General features: G+C 33.0%; 1 protein-coding gene and 3 long non-coding RNA genes across 5 annotated transcripts; all 4 read right to left on the reverse strand.

Moving 5' to 3' along the window:
- Nucleotides 1-6,675: 6,675 nt before the first annotated feature.
- On the reverse strand, nt 6,676-8,624 carry LOC131843004 (uncharacterized). Its single transcript, XR_009357512.1, has 4 exons — nt 8,592-8,624; nt 8,311-8,366; nt 7,453-7,536; nt 6,676-7,001 (listed from the first exon to the last, which is right to left on the reverse strand). It is a non-coding gene; the product is annotated as an uncharacterized LOC131843004 (long non-coding RNA).
- Nucleotides 8,625-8,830: 206 nt separating this feature from the next.
- Nucleotides 8,831-10,981, reverse strand: LOC131843002 (uncharacterized). Of its 2 annotated transcripts, XR_009357509.1 has the most exons (5): nt 10,906-10,981; nt 10,213-10,467; nt 9,728-9,799; nt 9,402-9,461; nt 8,831-8,905 (listed from the first exon to the last, which is right to left on the reverse strand). It is a non-coding gene; the product is annotated as an uncharacterized LOC131843002 (long non-coding RNA). The 2 variants fall into 2 exon arrangements; XR_009357510.1 differs by lacking the exon at nt 9,728-9,799.
- A 126-nt stretch (nt 10,982-11,107) lies between these two features.
- On the reverse strand, nt 11,108-12,788 carry LOC131843003 (uncharacterized). Its single transcript, XR_009357511.1, has 4 exons — nt 12,739-12,788; nt 12,381-12,452; nt 11,619-11,693; nt 11,108-11,176 (listed from the first exon to the last, which is right to left on the reverse strand). It is a non-coding gene; the product is annotated as an uncharacterized LOC131843003 (long non-coding RNA).
- Nucleotides 12,789-13,361: 573 nt separating this feature from the next.
- LOC131843034 (bifunctional endo-1,4-beta-xylanase XylA-like) lies at nt 13,362-20,864 on the reverse strand. The gene is made up of 11 exons (XM_059191623.1): nt 20,855-20,864; nt 20,420-20,500; nt 19,913-19,993; nt 19,578-19,658; nt 18,870-18,950; nt 17,878-17,958; nt 17,105-17,185; nt 16,200-16,277; nt 15,023-15,094; nt 14,259-14,351; nt 13,362-13,483 (listed from the first exon to the last, which is right to left on the reverse strand). Exons 1-11 carry the CDS (start codon nt 20,862-20,864, stop codon nt 13,362-13,364), a joined length of 861 nt encoding a protein of 286 aa, XP_059047606.1.
- Between the last annotated feature and the right edge of the window lie 96 nt (nt 20,865-20,960).

Raw genomic sequence — 20,960 nt, forward strand, 5'->3', positions numbered from 1 at the left:
ATACTATTCTCAAACCATGTAGTCAGAGGTATAGTTAAATGTCTACTTCATATACAGGCAAACCTACGAATTAAATAAAATATAAATTGACACACAATGATTTTTGTATCTATACATATATCTAGGACGTTACACTTTCTCATCATCTCATCAATCACAAGATTATTTTATAAAACTAAGTTTTCCTCTTTATAATGTCACTTTAGAATATTTATAACTAATGTAATTCCCTTATAACGTATGATTCTAGAGGTACAATATGTTTTTTAATCAGTCAAGTAAATTTTTATTATGCATGTATTTAGCATTTGTATGTGCTTATTGAATAAATTAAATTTTCATTTTTAATACAAACAAAAGAAAATGTAATGGAACCACAATAAAAAACAAGCTGACGATCCAACTGATGGTAAATGGTAACTGTCTATTTATATGAACAACATCACGTTATCACGTGAAGCCAGAATTATATCACACATGCGTTGATATATGTACTAGAGAGTTAAGATTTTATTGATTAACCAGTAATTTCACTAACTCACTCTTCATACCAAACTGCAATCGGTGAGACAATAAAAGTTCTTAATAAAGACTCTAAAAGCCTTCTAAAAGTTCTTTATTAGTAAAAAATCTTTCCTCAGTATAATTCAAATTCAAATTCAAAAATCATTTATTCATGTAGGATATTTTAGCCGCTTATGAACGTCAAATTTTTACAATATAATTTTATTTTTTCCCTACCGTCTAGTTCGGTATATAGATCCAATTGAAAAGAACTGGCTGGAAACTCAATTGAATTACTAATTTTTAAAAGCCAGTTTATTTTCAATGTATATTTATATAGGTGTCTGTGTCTAAAATTAAATTAAAATCCCGTGCATGTTCATGCTATTGCCATATGGCTCATCATTCAAGTAATATAAAATTTACAATACTTTTTTTATCTACAGCGTCCAGTGCATCATCATCATCATCAATCAGTGGATCATCTAGTAGTAGTGCAGTCAGCAATTCTGGACTCATTCCCGCTTCATCTAAACCAAGAGGCAAAATTTGCATCTGCTACCAAAACGTAGCTCAGATTCCATTGAATGTTCGCAAATATCTTGATCTTTAATCCGCTACCTGACTAATTACGCTTTCCTTGTAACATTTGAAACATGCTTATATATTATCTTCTTTGTTGTATCTATTAGTATAATCCATGCTATTTTTATTAAATCACCTTCTAACCAAGGAATTTCAGATACGATATTGAAACCTTCAAGAAAAGAATTCATTCCTTCTTAAAAGGCTGGCAATGCACTTGCAATTCTCTTGGTGTTACAAGCTCGTTTGTATCGTATGCTATTAAAAAAATCTATCTTTTCTTTGTTGTGGAATGCATAATAAATATATGTTTATTTGATAACGCACAAATATATAGACAAACAAACCTAATTTAATAGATTAAACCAATAAGAAAGATTGTATATAAGATCTGTACTCCACATGTTGTAAACCAATAAAATATTAATTATTAATAAAACTGTTGTATAATTGTGTGTATGATTCAAACTTGAATAAAAATACTTCTCGCGACGTTGCTCGCGTTGATGATTTCATGAGACAGTTTTGGTTTTTTAAATGGATGAAAATGGAATTGAGCCGTTTGCGCTAACTGTTTACGCTGAAGGGGTACAAGTGGAAGGTGATAAACTGAACACGAAGTCAGTTAGCCAATCGTGGTAAATTCACTAAAAATTTATATTGATGGTTTTCAGGGGAATAGCATGGAGGTCAATATGACTTGGGACATTGCTAGCAATAGGGCCAACAGTCCACAATACCAACAATCTGCTTCTCCTCTAAGACAGTTCTGGTTGATCAGCTGAATCGTAGTGCCTGCATGTCAAATATTACTACTGTATATATTTAATTGTATGGATAGTTTAGCAGTATAAAGGGCAAAAATATAAAGTTTTTTTCACCAGAAACTCGTCCCTGTGTATAAGTTTTCATTAAAAAAATTTTTTTCTTTTATATTTGAATTGGACTGGATTAATAGAAATAGAAATAATTTTTATTCAAATAAACTTTAAATATAAGCACTTTTGAATAGTCAAGTTTTTTTATTCTACCGCTTATTCGGAATGCAGATTCATCACAAGAAGAATAAGCAAGAAACTTGTGTGTTGCTCTTTTAAATAAATATTGATTTACTTATATTTAATTAACAATAAGGATTAGGCATGCGACAATCAACATAGAAACCGCTACGCATTTAATCTCTGTTCAATCAGATAACATTGTCAGCGCTATGAATTTTAAGTTAGATATTTTCTACAAAAACATTATTACCATTTATAAATTCTTCAATTTTATAATAAGATTTTTTACAAAGAAAATAATTTATGACACATTTGAATTTTTTTTTGCTAATACTCAATTAGAGTTTAATTGATTAATTGAGTACAGACTCTGGAAGTTTGTTGTAAAACCTTACGCAATTTCCATAAAACGAATTACTAACTTTCGTCAAAAGGGACTTAGGTAAAACTAGTTTGATGACATTACGTAAGATTTTATTAGTGTAATCACCTACTTCTTTAAAAATGTTAATGTTTTTCCTGACATATATAATATTTTCGTAGATGTATTGAGAAGCAACGGTGAGGATATTTGATTCTTTAAAACATTCACGCAAAGACTCTCTGGAACCCATACCGTAAATGGAGCGGATGGCTTTCTTTTGCAAAATAAATACTGTATTTATATCAGCTGCTTTGCCCCATAATAAAATACCGTATGACATAATGCTATGAAAATAGGTAAGGTGTTATTATAGCTACTCACCCGCTGGCGTTCTACCATAGATTCACTTTCCGCTTGGGCCTCCTTAAGGTGTCTCTCAAGGTGAGTGATACGCTGTAAAACTGACTCATATGTGTCCCTGCAACTGTCAGATTTATCCACAATTTCTTGCAGTCTATTCCTGTCAACACGTAGGTCCTCACATTCCATTCCATTAATGGTCATCAGTTCCTTCTTCAGGGTCACATACTTGTCAAGCACTGATTTCATTTCTATTTCACTATCATCTCGTTCCTGTAATAATTCTTTATTCAAGTCTTGCACTTTTTTTAATTCTAGAAGTGACACCTTAAGTTTATCCTCAAGATCACAGGCTCTTCAGGACATTATTATTTCGATATGATAAATTTATAGATATAAATAAAGCTAATGGAATTTAGAACTTGTGCTATTTCCTTACTCAATCAAATTTTTATTAAATTTAGTATTAATAAGTACTTACAATAATGGAGTTAGTGGGTATTCTTTTTTCCTCGACACAACAACTAAAATTCACTATTGACTATATAACGAAATCAATTTATCAAGTAAATCTAAAGTTTACTGATATAGTAAACGTAGATTAATTGAAGTGAATCTCACGATAAAAATGCTCAAATTAATGTAAATATTTGATTATCACAAACTTTGACAGGTGACCGGTACGTAAAAATTTGCGTCGATTTTTGCGAACAAATACTGCATAAAATTGCACACAAACAACAATCGATGCTTTTTATAAGCTAACTAATTATAATAAACACAATATAACATTATACTAATAAATTATATAAAAGTAATTTATTATTTCGGCCAGCTGACAAAGACAGTTATCGCGAGTGTTGCCATTCGAGAAAAAAAAAGAAAAAGATAACTAATAGTTTAGGTTTTTTTATTACTAAATTTGAGCGCGTTTGACCGCATCACCTAATGTTAAGTGATGATGCAGTCTAAGCTGTTCCACACATGCTCAAATAGCACTTTTTCACTTCTGACTTGAAAGACCCAATGTTGTAAGAGCTAGGAAAAACTGACACTGGCAGTGAGTTCCACTGCTTAGGTGATCGCATAAGGAAAGATGATGCAAATCGGTTGGTACGAGCAGCAGGGATGTGAACAATGTATGGGGGAACCGCTCTCTGTCTTGCTGTACGGTGGTGGAACAGTGCTGGTGGAGTGAGGTTATGAAATTTATTTGTTTATATATAGTATAAGGTTGAACGTGGGGATGACAATTGACTATTCCAGAGACACAATAACTTAGGAGACGTCACACCGCGCTATTTAGTTCCAAATTAAAAACTAATTTAATAGAAAGAAACCGTTCTCATATATTGGCACCAATTCTTAAGTTAGGTTATCTTATATAAAAAAGAATATTAAGTTTATGAATTCCTGTCCTTCAAGGCTGCTAACCGCGACTGTTGGGATTGTTGTCCCTGGGAGTCGATGCCAAGTAAAGAGGCTCGCCCCGAGCCCCCAAACTACCTAACCGTCCTGAGAGGGTGCGGATAACCCTGTATCTGTTTGACGTAATATACGAAGAATTAATATAATATACCTAGATAAATCATACAGCTACATCTAGTCCCAAGCTAAGCAGCTTTTGTATTATGGATACAGAAGGACAGCTGACAGATACTTCGAATTTTTCCATAAATACACCAATACAACATCCACACTAATACAAACAATCATACTAATGTTAGTACTGTGCGAGGAATCGAACCAGCGAACATTGGAAGTAAAGCTGTGGGCTAAACGGAGAGACCTACGAGGTCGTCGTTCGAATGTTTTTTTTTTTGAGTTTCGAGACGGCAATTTTTTTTTTCAATGATTATTATTGAATTATGGTCGGTTAAATAGAAAAATGGCAGTATTCAAAATGTAATTTTTTTACAAGACAAACATTCAAGTTTATTTTTAATTTATTAAAATTATTTTTCCTTTTAAGTTCTAAATTTACATAGAAGTATTATATATCATTTTAAAAGTATTTTGATAATGATAAAGACGGGGTGGTTAATTTAATTGACTTATATAAAGGAAACGAGGCAATTCTAGCTTCTAATTTTGAAAAATTTCATTTTTCTATTTAATCGACGATATATGATTAGGTTATAGTTGGCATCCTATACATTAATATCGGTTAACATCATAATCATCATCATTAACTATTTTAGTCATATACATACCTGATAATTAAAATACACTAAGAATTATACAATAACAGTTTTACACTACATTACTGGACAAATTTTATTTTAACTGATTGTAACCTCAACTTTGTCCGTAATATGACTTTTTTATATTAAAATAAATTAAATATCTAAAATGGAAGACACCTCAGTTATTATCTATAACATTGGCTATCTACGAGTGAAAGTCTCGTCCAGATCAGTCTAGTAGTTTCGGAGGCTATTTAATCCAAGCAAACATTAAAATCTTTCCTTTTATTAGAAACATGTGCACGACACGTCCGTTCAGTTCGCGGGCTGCTTGTATAATGCCTATTTTTCCCAGCCGATGTCGAGCCGCCATCTTGTGCTATACTACCCTCGAAAAGCCAGAAGTGTTAGAAGTGATAATACTCTTAGATATGTTGGTATAGATTATGGAAATATTTTCACACAGTTCTAAATACTATATATACATGAAATTTTAATTTTATGTTTAAGTACTTAGGTATTTTATACTACTTATGTATTAGATTTTGAAACATGACATTAAGAAATTTAATACCTTTCTCATTTTTTATAACATAAATTTATACTTTCTCATCCTCTCCCCTTAACGCCAGGACGCGATTTAAAGGATATTCTATGGGCCCTATACATTAAAATACTTGTGACAGTAGGGGGAGGAATTATATTCTCGAATTAGGTATTTTTTTGTTGAAGTTGTGGCGAATCTACTATCATCGTGCGGCAACACCGTTGCCTAGTTACGATGGGGCAAGAAGAATAACAAGCTTGTCAAATTCGAGACCGAATCGCCTTCTTCTACATACACTAATTGTAAATACTTTTATATTATAAATATGTACATAGCCATAACCTGGACTCATCATTTTATCTCCTCCTTTCCTGCTGCTGCCAGAATACATAGAACACATTACACAACATAAATAATAGCGGCCCCATCTTAGCCGCTAAAAAGTCTATTTCTTTAAAGGGAAAGGGTTTGTTAGTATGCCCAATATGTTACCCTATTAGATCGAATTCCACGCGGTTCTCTTTGGAAACCATCTCAGTTAATTCCATGTGAATTCGCCGATGGGCTGACCAGACCTCAAGCTCATCTTATAATCCTCTACGGATGCTCTGTGCTATTACAGGTGTCACATGATTATATGGTGACTGATGTTATGCATGTTTAGAGGCGAAATATGTGTCGTAATATGTAGTGTGACATAGGTGGGACAGAGGTATACACACAGACAAATGAACTTGCCGAATTACATTTGGCGAATTGCAAAGGTCTACTACAGCCATCAGCATTAGAATAGTTCGAGAAAACGCCGATAATTAATCAAAATTTACATTGATAAAATTATTACGGCGTAAATTTGAAAACAAAAAAGCATGGGAACCGTTATTCATCCAATTGATCAGAATGGTATTTTAGATTCTGGTAGATAATGAAATGGTGAAATTCACTAACTGGTAATAATTCGAGCAATTCCTCAGAATATTCTCCATGGTATAAGGGGTAGAAAATATACCACACAGAGATGCAATGCCTCGCAAAGGTCGACTCTGTCACCGAGACGTTCTCTCTCATACACACCACATTTGATGTCATTGTTTATTGTAAGGAGAAAAGTAAAAACGAGAGAAATAGATTTATGACAGTAAAAAGTATTTAATTCAACAATGTTAAAAAATGAACAATAATCAGGTTAGTTTGTAATGGAGTAATGAAACATAATGATGTTGACCTCAAATTATAACTCGATGAAAGATAGAGAGAGAACATATGAAGTTATGTTTCTAGAAAATTCTTGACCGGGATGACATCTTTGATTTGAATTTACGCGCCAATTTCTCTTCTTACATTCCAAGGAATGTTTCTGGATTCGTCGTAGCAAATGCAGATGTTGCCGTTACCGGGTCTGCCGTTCCAACTTGACACCGAAGATGCGCTAGATGAGGCACTTGAAGAAGTTCCTGCAGAAGAAATAATACAAATAAGTGCCAAAAAGTCCCAAGCTAAGCAGTTTGATATAGGTACTGAACAACTTAATGAAATACTTAAAAACATTTTGCAATTGTAAACATAATATACATAGAACACTCAGACCAGTGCAAACGTTAATACTCATGAATACAAACGTGGCAGGAATCGAATCCGCACCCGATAAAACACCAACAAAGGCTTAACACACATACATTACCACATATTGGCAAATATAGTGACAAACTATCAGGCGGCCAATATAGACTAAAGTAGCAAATCAATTAGATCTACCTCTAGACTTTAGTCGAACACTACCTGATTCACATACCAAAAATGAATAAAATGTGTCATGAAATTTATGGATGGTAATGGATTTCTAAGTAATTTTTATAATAAAGACAAACATCCATCTGTTCTCACAAAATTAGTAGGATTATTTACCTGGTAACACTGGCCAGTTTGGTTGTCTATTGCCTTGAACCCATTGATTCCACAACTCCAACAGTTCTTTGAATGCAGAGTATACTGAAAAACAATCGACAATAATAAATAAATATACTATAGAGAGGTAAAAATTGTATATTTGTTTGTTTACATTGAATAGAATCTGAGACTTTTAGATCGATTTGAAAACTTTATTGAGCGGAGCGAACCGCCGAGCGATCTTAGAGATCAGATTTCCACTCTTTGTAATGATAACCCTCCGAAACGGCTTGAACTATCGACATATATAAACCTCTTGAATTACTCTATCTATTACAAAAACTAGCATTAAAATCTGGCGCTTAGTTCAAAAGATCAAGCACTGTTCGTTACAGCAGAAGCGGCTTCATTTATACTATGTATAGCTTAATACTGAAGATTACAATAACTTTCAGCTTGTTATACTTCAGGGTTGGTCTTATCCTAATATATATAATCCGTCTGGACGTGTGTTTATTACCTAACTCCTACAATATGACACAATAACACGCAAATATTTTGCTTCTTGTGATGAGTCTGCGTTCCTAATGAGTGGTACAATAAAAAATATAACTATTCAAAAGTGCTTACATTAAGGTTATTTGAATAAGGACTATTTCTATTTGTATTCCTCCTAAACGGTTGGACCGATTTGGATGACATTCTGTCGATTTGATTTTTTCATTTGATTTTAATTAGTTCCTGGATAGTTTAAAAACACATTTGAATCTGATAGGTGGTGCTTCTATTCCTGGATCTTTCCTTCTTTTGCCGGGTCCGCAAGTATGTATATAAAAACTAAGTTTAGTTGTAGGTCTATTACAATATTCAACATACCAATGTGTTCAATGCTGCTCTCCGCAGCAGTTATAGCTCCCAAATTTGGTTGTGGTCTGTGAAAATTAAATCTAATATGTATTTTGTGTTACCTAAGACTAACACATTCAATATAACAATATAATTTTAAGATATTTTGGACTTTCTCTTTACTGCAGCGCATTATGTGTTTATTACCTCTAAAAGAAGTCTCCTTAAACAGTGTCTATGTTGTGGGTATCGCAACATTACGATCTCGGAATGACTTATTAATAATATAAATATTAGAAATAATATATTACCTCTGCCATGGGTTGATCTGGCTAGGCCTATCTGCAAAACAAAGAAAACTATTGATTGTCGCATGCCTAATTCTTCTTAATGCGTATTAAAACAACATTTTTTTATAGTGACTCGCAATTTTCTTGGTCATTCGTCTTGTGATGAGTCTGAGTTGCGAATTCAAAAGAAATATGACTATTCAAAAGTGCTTAAATTAAGTTGATTTGAATAAAGATATATCTATTTCTACCATATTACTTACCTATGATAATTTCTTCAGAACTGATAATAGGTCTTCCATTTACGACTGTCTCGGCAGTAATTACTTCATAAGCTGCAAATTGTATGAATTACATTAATACTCTACAATTATCGTCATTATGACAAAGCATATGCTAAACAAATGAATATAAGGCAAAATTTTTGAAATCTACTTCAAAATTACCTATTTTAGAAATACTCTAAAAGTTTATCGTGAGTTATAATTTATTTCTTTTATGCAATTTGAAGGCAAATCGCAAACAAGCTGACGGTTTGCCTTGTGGTAATCGGTAACCATCGCCTATATACATGAACTACGGACATCACGTTATCATGTGACATCATGTCATAAAATACCGTCCATAGCATTAGTCAGGCGTTGCCATTCCAGAGGACTAATATAAATAATTTTACTGCCTAATCTCTACCTACAACCACAATACACTTCTAAACAAGCTGCTTGCAGGCTAAAATGGGTGAGACTGAGGTACCCAGACAAAAAAACTATATATCCCGGATCATACATAATACAGAATGAATACTAGTTATTAGTATAAAATAATTTATACCTGGTGGAATAACAGATGGCACTCCTGGGATAGGAAGAACGTTCACTGGCACCGAGGTATCTACAAGAGAAGAACCTTCAGAGTTATGGAGATATGCAAAAAATTAAGCCTAAATATATAATTATTATAAATTATTCGTTTAAACTTTCAAATCAGCAGAGTCAGACATACTCGTACGTTTGCATCAATTAATATTAAATAATTGTATGCCAATGTATATTTATCACCAACATCGTTATTTTACCCATTCAGTTGTATGTGATTTTCAAATTTTTCTACTACATTTATCGAAATTGTTTCATCGACTAATGTAGAAAAATCCTTACCTACAACTATTTCTTCCGTAGATGGATAAGGGTTATCATTTACAATCGTCTCCGAAGTGATTACATCAATACCTGTAAATACATATATGTTCTCCCATATTCTATTGTTTACGATATAATAAGATATATAATCATTCGTTCATAAAAATAAATTGTAGAGACCAAGATATGTACCCTGTGAAACGCTTTAAATAATTGAAGAAGCAAAATTAATAGTAATGTTAGCTATGTAAGTAATGATACTTTAATATAAATAAATATATAACATTTTCAAATTACAAGTTATAGTGAGCAAAGAGACGTAACCATAAAGAGCCTATGAGACTAAAAAAATTCGTGTAATTGATAATTTTTTCTCTTGGCTTTCTATAGATGTATTTAAAATCAAACCAGTAGAATTTCATGGAACAAAATTCGACCCTACGACACTAGAAACCATTGACAAATCGACTAATATTACTTATTCAAATAAAGGAGTAGCTAACCTGGTACTGGCCATGTAGGAGATACGATTGGACCTGGTCGTCCTATCTCGTTATTCACAATGACTACATTTTCAGCTGGTTCAACTATTGTTTCTATGGTTTCAACTTCTGGAACTGGCTGTAGTAATGATGGTACTCTTTCATCAATAACTGTTGATCCTAAAGGCCATCCGACACCAGCTGGGCGTATTGGTTCTATTGGCCTTGGTCGAAGTGGCCACGAAGGCCTAGGGCGCCATCTGTTCCATGGTCTTGCTAGAAATTGATAGTTATTTTAAGTTTAATACTTATGATTAATCACGTATATTAGTAAATACAGAATCTGAAGGGTTTCTTTACTAATCTCTAAAAGTACCGAATTAAACTTTATTTTCTTGTATTTTGCAGTAAAATACTTGAGGATGTTAGACTATATTGTGTAACATCACGTTACAATATGTAGGAGCCGAGCAAAAAGAAAGTGCAAAGTACTGACGTAAATAAGTACCTGAAAATGCGAACAGTGCAAATGTTAAAACATTTAGACCTCTTCATTTTTTTTTCTGCTCTGTTAATATACAAGTAATTCTATAGTAATCACAATTCGTTTGTTTCAAAAGACAGACGTTATTTTCATAGATTTGCTGTCTAAGTTGTAAGTGTTTAAGGTAATGTGTAATCAAGGTTTGATTTATTAAGTTTAAAGACACTTACCACCTGGCAAAATATTCGGCCTAAGAGTTTCACTAATTTCAATTGTTTCTGATGCCGGCTGCTGGATATCAATGTCTGGAAAAATCCGAATAGGTACATATAATTTATCAATCAAATCGTATTTTATAACATGTATGTTATAATGATATTTTTTTTATTTTATAAAGTAGTTCTAAAACAATAAAATCAAACTAGTTGTGCTTACCAATATTTGTCGGTCCAACTGTTTCACTGATTTCAATTTCCGATGCGGGCCGATTAATGTCTATATCTAAAAAAAATCAATAGCTAGTTAATAATATATACACATTGTAATCAACTCAGATACTATTTGAAAATGGACTAAGTTGGAATAATATTACAAACGATTTTTATACATTACATACCAATCTAACAAGAAATATGTAGACTAATTGAGGAATGGACCTATAATCGAACCTTGAGGGATACTTTGAAATACTAACTAAACCAAATTATGCAAAAAATATTACAGTTATGTGGTGCAGTTACATAAATAGATATTCTGTTGTCAATATCAATATGAAAATTTTGTTAAACTAGAAAAATAGTTAGCAAATTAAAACAATTTTGTGAAATTAAAAGTTTATATCTATTTCTATTTAAGTCTACTCCTTCAGTAATCAATAGCGTAGCCCCGATAAGATTTTTATCTTCTGCAGTATTAACTTCATCAAGTTCAACGGTACACTTACCAACAATATTAGTGGGTCTAACAGGCCTGTTAATTTCAATTGCTTCCACTGATGGTCGATTAGTCTCGATAATATCTGTAAAATAATTGGTACAATTAATCTACAAGACTACAATCGAAATATGAATGGCCACAGTTGCCCGTGGTTTCGTTATCATCTCGGTGAAATACAATGTCAACCTAACCCTGTAATTTCACTGTCATACTTTACCCTTCAAATACAGTTTGCATAACAGAAGTACTCAAGTTTTTTATGAACGCAGTCAGCGCTTTTAAAACTTCTTTTCGGATTTAAAACTTCTTTTTGCATCATCTCTTTATAAAAGTAGTTTATTGTTATATTTTCTTCTACCTTCCTTTTCCTCTTGTTTTATTCTACCGCTAATTCGGATAGTTGCCTCAATACAAGAAAAATGAACTAGAAACTTGCGTATTTTTGTTTTAAATAATCATTGTAACTTTACACTTTTAAGTTATAATATATTGGGGTAAAATATTAAATACACAATAAGATTAAATCAGTCGTAGTGATTAGAGCAGTCCAGTCCCTACAAGCAGCTCTCGTTCACAAGTATTATGTATAAGGCAACCATCACTGCGCTGAACTATATTTTAGGGAGCCCAATGACCCAGCCCACCACGCCGCCACAGGTCAAGAATGTAATAAGAGACGGAGTTGGTAAAGTATAACCATGTACAATGTTTAAAGTGTGAGGGATGTCTAATCTGGAGTGAACTTCATAAAATTCAATAGTATACTCACCAACAACATTGGTGGGTCTAATTGGTCTATTAATTTCAATAGCTTCCACTGACGGCCGGTTGTTAATAATATCTGAAAACAAATACACATATGTCTTATTTTTAACCGACTTCAAAATGCAAAAGCCTATCTATTCAGCTGCTGCCAATTGGCCGCCTTTTGTATTTCTGTTTAATTTTATAATATGTATAAAATTCTCGTTCACAATGTTAGTTACCATACTCCTCCAAAACGGTTTGACAGATTTCTTATGAAATTTTATATATATATTCAGTAGGTCAGAGAATCAGTTACTATCTATGTTTCATACCCTAACGTTTGCCGGCACAGCTAGTAGATAAATAAAGGTTGTACTCACCAACGACGTTAGCAGTAGGTCTAACAGGCCGATTAGTTTCCACGATGTCTGTAAAATCACGAAATTATTTAACCGTACTATCAATATAAAAAAAAACTCACACACAAAATAAGTAATCAAATTATAGAAAATGATATCAACACTCGGCACCCTTCCATTTTGTTTATTTCTCCTCATACCTTAGATTTAAGTTCAGTGTAAAGTCAGCCCACATTACGACTTCGCGCGAAGTCTTTGCGTTACTAATCAGTCCTGTAGCACACTATTGAATAACCCCTCCGGTCGATACCTCGTCCAAATAAACTGGGGATCGAAATTACGACGGCCTGAACCGAGCTTCGAACTCCTAGCAGTCCCTCAGACTAAAGTCGTAATCGTTAGGCTGGTGTTGACTTTCAGTCGCTCCATAAGTCCTTCCTTTGGTTTGGACTGCCATTTGCACTCGCCCCCTATCGTCCGATAAAGCTGTAAAGGACAACTGCGACCAACAGTATAGAGTAGTCCGAAAAAAAAAACTACCTAATAAACTTACTAATTTAGTACAATTACTACACCTATTATATACTCACTATCTAAATAGTATAGAAAACTAATGAAGTATCTTCACCTCTTCATATATCACGCTACAGTGATACAATGATATCCAATGATGCTACAAATTCAATGGTGTACTCACCTACAACGTTGGTTGGTCTAACTGGCCTGTTAATTTCAATTGCTTCGACTGCAGGTCGGTTAACAACATCTGTAAAAATAGATATTCAAGAATTAGATTAGGACAAGGCAAATTAATTATTTTTAGGTCTATTCCGGATATTATTTTGTTTAATTTCGCTACCATTACATTGTGTGAGACCACAAATATTCAGTGTACAAACTTAACCACTGTTACTGGAACCGTTACGATCTCTATTGGTGATCAAATTCCGAGCGTTATTGAATCTACTACATATTGCGACACGTGTTTTGTCTTTAAAACAAGCATCATCAGGTAACTATTAGATCTCAGATACAACTTAAAAGCCTAGTGTTGACTATTCGGTGACCTGATTACGAAACATGGGTGTAGATCCAAGTAGAGGCATGATATTTTTGTCCCCTGGATTAATAATGCATGACACCACTTATGCGTTATCAATCCAGGCGATAAAGTTGTCCCCTGGATAAAGAAGTCTCCTGGACAAAGATGTCCCTTGGACAAAGATGTCCCTTGGACAAAGATGTCCCTTGGACAAAGATGTCCCCTGGACAAAGATGTCCCTTGGACAAAGATGTCCCCTGGACAAAGATGTCCCTTGGACAAAGATGTCCCCTGGACAAAGAAGTCCCCTCGAGAAAGGTGACACAGGGGACTAAGGAGGGTAGCACAAAATTGCTATACAACTCACGCGTTGACATTCTAAAGAGCTAATATCTCATGCCAAACAACTGAAACACAACTTGTAAAGCAAGCTTGGCGGCTGTAATAGTGTGAGAATGAGGTAGCCGTAGTTTGTACAGTATATCTTTGGTGCACTTACCAACAACATTGGCGGGTCTGATAGGGTTCAATACTGGGACAGGTCGATTAATTCCAACAGTTTCCAATACGGGTCGGTTAACATTGACAATTTCTGTAAAAAAACAATAGATAGATAGATAAAATCTTTATTCGTATCAAAATATTCCTTATTTTCTTTTCTATTTCTAAAGTACGGTTTTAATAATTTTTTTTCGAACTATTCTAATGGCGTTGGCTGCAGCTGACTTTTGAAGATTCATCGAACAATATGGACAGAACAGTAGGCATTCTAAACTTGAGGCAGGACTTATGGAGCATCTGAAGGCCAATTCCTGCTTGACGAACAGGGGCGGATCTACCTAAGGGCTTTTTGGGCTGCAGCCCGGGGCTCCGAGGATATAAAGGGCCCTCAGTCTCCATTGAAACGATATTTAAAATATAAAAAAATATTTAGAATATTTTTAACATTATATCATAAAGTTGGCAACCCTGAGATCAATCAACCCATACCAGTGTGCATCTATCGAAAATAACGAAGAATTTCTGGTCCCTTGTTTTTGGTCGGTGTATTTTTTTAATTGAATAATATGATTAGGCCCCTAAGTAGATTTAGCCCAGTGCCCCACAAATTCCCGACCCGCCCCTGTTGACGGATATAACTACAGAACCTCGATTCACGCCGTCGTAAATTTTCTGATTGTATTATAACATGAATTGAACTTTAATGTTACATAGCCTACTAGAATCAGCTAGTTTGATCATAAAGATAAAGAAATAACATACCTGGTCGGTTGATAATATTCGCTTGGTTTTGGGCCCGTTGTGCGTTCAGCAATTCGATGTTTTGTAGGTTTGCTATAAAACATTATGTATTTAATTACTATCAAAATAACAAACTATTTCTACTGAGGTAGAATTTGTAAAATGTTACTTGGGTGTTACAATCTCACCTATTTGAGACGCCAAGCAACCTGCTTTATAAGTTGTCTCTGATTTATGATGATATTAGGCAGTTGAATTACAGTACAAAAGGCATGAGATCCTAATTATTTGTAATGGGAGCGCATGAGTGGTATCACGAGCGATAAATGATAACGTGTTATCCATACCGCAGCTCATATGGACCACCATTATATACTCTTATCATTAGGTGGGTTAAGATTGTTTGTCACTCTAATTAATTACATGAAATAAAATATTTATTTAGATTTTGTGTTTCTCTCTGTCCTACTCATGTTCCCAGTTTATCTGGGATCGGGTCTCCCTGTACATCTGCGCCAGACAACTCTGTTGTGTATTGTCAGAGTAGTAAGGTTGTCTTGGTCCGTCTGCTCCTTAATATTGTTTCACCAAGTGGTAGATGACCTGCTTCTACCTCTGATAGTATGATTTTTTTATTATCTGAATATTCATGTATAGATATATTAGCGACCGTTACTGCTTAATTTAGCTTCTTTACCATTAAAAATACATAAAAATGCATTTCAATTTGATAATGTCTTTAAAGCCTTGTATCTATTGCAATCTATATACTGTTATTTACTATCAATTATTATTACCCGCAACTTCGTTTGTTTTAGAAATACAGTCTAGTTTTCGTAATATAGTCAGTGCTTACACCAATTTTATAATTCTTTCAGCCGTACATACAGGCAGACGGACACATTTTTAAATTTATAATATTAATATGGATTGTTAAATGACACAGCCAGTGAATTTAAAAACTGTTACTTTTTTATACCATATTATTATAGGAGGCAAATGAGCTTGCGGTTCACCTGATGGTAAGTGATTACCGGTCATGGGCAACCGCAACACCAGGGTAATTGCAAGTACATTGCCGGCCCTTACTCTTTTCTTGAAGGCTTCAATATCGTATCGGTTCGGAAATACCATTGCTGGAACGTAATTCCCTAACATAGTTGTGAGTGGTTAAAAGTTACCTTGACATCTAACTTACCTTGATTGTTGATGATGCTGGCTTGGTTTTGATTCTGTATATTTTGCCAATTGACATTACGCACAGCATTGTTCACGGCTAAAATTATAATACATGAATTAGTTTCGATAATTTTATATTAATATTATTTATTTAATATTATAAATACGTTGTAGACTAACATACAATCGCTATAAGAAGGAAGCTGGAAGAAATCGCTATTTACCGATGAGGCCGCCCATTGTTACCTCTATATAGTAATTGTTGTTTTTTTTTCTTATATTTGGTGTACATATTAATTTATGTAATTGTTAATTTCTTTCTGTGAGAGGAACAATAAAGAGTTTTCCATTCATTCATACATATTTATTTATTAAAATCATTTTTTTTTATTTTTTTTTTAAACGTACAAATATTACAAAATTTATTATACATTGGACCCCGCACTAGGCGAACCTGTATCGCGGGAGTCCACAAAAGAATTACCAAATAATTATTTACTATTACTGATCAGTGAGTTTTACATATCAGACTAATTATGATTTTTTAGATTGGTTTCATAAAAAACTATATAAAAATTAAATGAAATAAACAGAGAAAATAAAATAAAAAGAGAAAATTTCAATTCAACACATTACAATTTTTTTAATTTTTATTTATATGGTATAACTATCTTAATCTTAATAATATTATAAACGCAAAAGTGCGTGAGTATGTATATTACTCTTTCACGCAAAAACTACTAAACGGATTTTGATGAATCTTTTCAATAACATAACTTATACATCAGAATGACATATATATGCTATAAATTTCACGGATGAAATCGCGGACACAGCTAGTATATAATATTAGAATTAAAAAATAACGAACGCCACATCACAATGCAGTAAATAAAAAAATACATTATTTAACGAACCACTCACCTTGCTGGTTGATAGCATTGGCTTGAACCTGGGAATTGTATTGATTCTGCCAATTTCTATTTCGCAGTCTGTTGTTCCACACTAGAAATAATTTATTTCATTTATTTATTTTTTTATTTATACTCTTTATTCCACCAATTACAGAACAAAAACAAAAAAACAATTAAAATGGAAAATATACACTGATACAAAAGGCGGTCTTATCGCTAAGCAATCTCTTCCAGACTACCTTTAGGTGGATAGAGAAATAAAAATAAGAACAGGGTAGGTGGCGCACGTAATAAACAAAAATAAATATATATGACTCAAATATACATAAATATAAACATATACACACATTAATACATATATACATACACATACATATACTTAATAGTGCACATACATTTATATTTAATTTATTGGTTTACTATACTTCAATAAATTACATTTTTAATAGGTTCATACGTTTCGACTTGCTCTAATCACTACGACTGATTTAATCGTATTGTGTACTAGCTACACGCCCCTGCTTCGTTCTGGTGTATATGTTTTATACATATAAACTTTCCTCTTGAATCACTCTATCTATTAAGATAACGCTTATCTAAAATAATAAAAATCTCAAATTCCGAAATTATTGCTTGCTATTAAATTATTATGCGAATAACGAAACTAATCTTTGCCAATTGTGAATTTACCAATTAATTATAATAGTTTCAGTGCGTTTACCATATACTAGTTGATTAAAATAAAATGTTTTAACCACTATAACATTATAATAATAATGTTACCTTGTTGGTTGCTGTTGCTTGCTTGGAACTGAGCGCTACGTTGGTTTTGCCAGTTACGATTTATTGCGTTATTGTTCCATGCTAGAAAAGAAAAAACTATTTGTACAGGAACAGGAATAGCAAAAAATCTAAGATCCCACCTAATGGGAGATGGCAACCTATATACATGAACTACACCACAATATCAATACTATAATATCACTCACACGTTACCATTATTCAGGACAAAGATATAATGTTTTATACTCTTATAATTTCTTGATGAAAATCGTGGAATCGTTGTTATCCGTAAAAAATTCTCGAACACAGTGAGAGTTGTATAAAAATTCGTTGGGTAGTCTAAAAGAAATATGCAAAGGAAACGACAGACAAAGACAGCGATTTTTCTTTATGATATCTACAGATTTATACATAATTATTTTTTTAATTATATTAGGACACTTGATTGACACACACACACACACACACACACAAAGAGAAAAACATATTACGCCGACCCAAAATAAATGGGATAAGGAAGAAGCAGATGATGATGATTAGGACACATGATGCTGTGCGATGAATTTATGAACATTATCATTTAAGGGAAAAAAGAAGCAAGACGAGATCAAAAGATATATCAAGCAGATTAAGAATAATGTTGGAATAGTGTCGTATCAACATATAAAGAGAGTGACGGAAGATCATAGAACTGACAACAGAGTAGCTCTTTAATTTTAAATGAATAAATATTAGGCCGGCAACGCGCACGTGACATCCCTAGTGTTTCAGGCGTCCACAGACTACGGTAACCGTTTACCATCAGATCGGCCTTATGCTTGTTTGCCATCTATATAAAATAAAGTCTAAGTAAAATCTTGACTTGTATGTTTAACTGTTTGTGTGTTAAAATTTACGTTAAAATGGTTGGAAGAATTACGATGATGCTTTAGCTGAATGTGTAGTAAAATGTGAATTAATAAATATATTATTTAATGAATATTCTCACATACCTTGCTGGTTGCTGTTACTGACTTGTAACTGGGAGTTACGTTGGTTCTGCCAACTTCTGTTCTGTAGATTATTGTTCCACGCTTTATCTTATAAAACATAATCACACAAATAAGTGAACAAAAAGAAATGAGAATAGAGTTTTTTTAATGTTAGTTCATATAAGATGTGAAATGAGAATTTTCATTGACCACTTTGTTCATAGAGCTTAATTTACGATGTTACAAGTTAATATTACACTAGAAAATTTTGAATATTTAATGAAAGAAAATAAAAATAATCTTTATTCAAATAAACTCATTACAAGCACTTTTGAATAATCATATTTTGATTCTACCACTCATTCCGAATGCAGATTCATCACAAGAAGAATAAGCAAGAAACTTGTGTGTTGCTCTTTTTAATGGATGTTTTTAATGGAGAATATAAAGGAATATAGACGGTAAATAAGGTACTTATTATCTTGGTAAATTGTGGGTATGCAGGTGAAATCGCGAGTAGAATTATATAATAATAGTGATCCATCAATACAAATATTTTAAATATGGAAGTAAGTCCATCTATTGTTAACTATAAACATCTGTACTGAGCTTATATATCTAAGGAAATTTGATAAGAAGATAGTTCCGAAGACGAACATTAACTATCTAAAAGATAAAAAAAGCAGACGAACTGGTGGGTAATAGTATTTATAATTGTAATGTACGTACCTTGTTGGTTGCTGTTACTGGCTTGTAGCTGGAAATTGTTTTGGTTCTGCCAATTTCTGTTTTGTGCATTATTGTTCCACGCTAAAATTGAGAGGAAGACGAAGTAAGAAGATGACTTTTATTCTCAAATATAAGTACATTATATAAAAAGTAGACATGAGAATTTTCGTTAACAGCAACTCCTCGCTTGGGTTTTTTATATTATTAGATTCATAGTTTTTAGAATATCGTGAACATACAATCAGTAGTTTTTGACAATATCTTGAAAGTAATGTGGGACTTTGTTTTATAATATGTACAGATATATAAAAAATATTTAATATTGCTATATATACCTTGTTGGTTGCTATTACTGATTTGGAGCTGGGAGTTCCTCTGGTTCTGCCAATTTTTGTTTTGTAAATTGTTGTTCCACGCTGCAAGTGAGAATATAACATTTATTTTTAGTAACAGATTAAATAAGAAATTGAAATGAGAATTATTATTAACAGAACAAAATCTACATTTAGCGATATTTTATTTATTTATTTCATTCAGGCTACTAATGGCCCATATTATAAATACCTTACAGACTAACATACATGTGAATGATATTACTATTAATAGAAAAAATAAATATAAATTGTCTGTGTGCTCACGGCACTGTCGACGGTAATCTGCCACGGTAGCGCCGATACACCACCACCTACAGCCAGTAGTCCTCTTCCTTGACGGTAGCGGTGGACATGTAAGTGTATGATTTTTATGTCACGTCTATTATTTAAAGTCTATAATTATTGTGTTGCTTGTAGCATGAAATATGTGTAAGTTGATGTTATATGTGTAGTGTAATCTTTACTTACATTGCTGATTGCTGTTACTCGCTTGAAGTTGGAAGTTGTGTTGGTTCTGCCAACTTTTGTTGGCCAAGTTATTGTTCCATGCTAGAAAAAAAAATACCATCAATCACGCGAACTTGACTTGCGCCTAAGGTCATCGCTAATAAGAATATCCTTCAATTCTTGTCCCTGACGAGTCTACGTAGCAAATTTTGAAAAAGGGTGAGGACAATAGATCTATATAGGTCGCAAGTCTAAAGCACTTAACAATAGCCCAAATCCCTGAGTAAAAAACGTAACTTTTTAAAAAGTTAACTTCAGGAAAAGTAATTTAGAAAACATGATTACAGAAACATATCTTAAGATCACATATACAAAAAATAATTTATTGTGAAATGCAACAATTAACTGGAACTCTCATTAAAATGTATATGGTGCTGTAGATGTATATACTATTACCGTTTACCATCATGATTGGCAAACAAGCTGATCCTTCAGTTTGTTTGCTAATCCAATTAGGTACCTAAAAATAAGATATCTTACTATAATATTACTAGCTATACCC

Source organism: Achroia grisella, unplaced genomic scaffold (assembly GCF_030625045.1).
Source record: "Achroia grisella isolate CSIRO2021 unplaced genomic scaffold, CSIRO_AGI_Agris_v1 utg2716, whole genome shotgun sequence".
NCBI lineage: Eukaryota > Metazoa > Arthropoda > Insecta > Lepidoptera > Pyralidae > Achroia > Achroia grisella.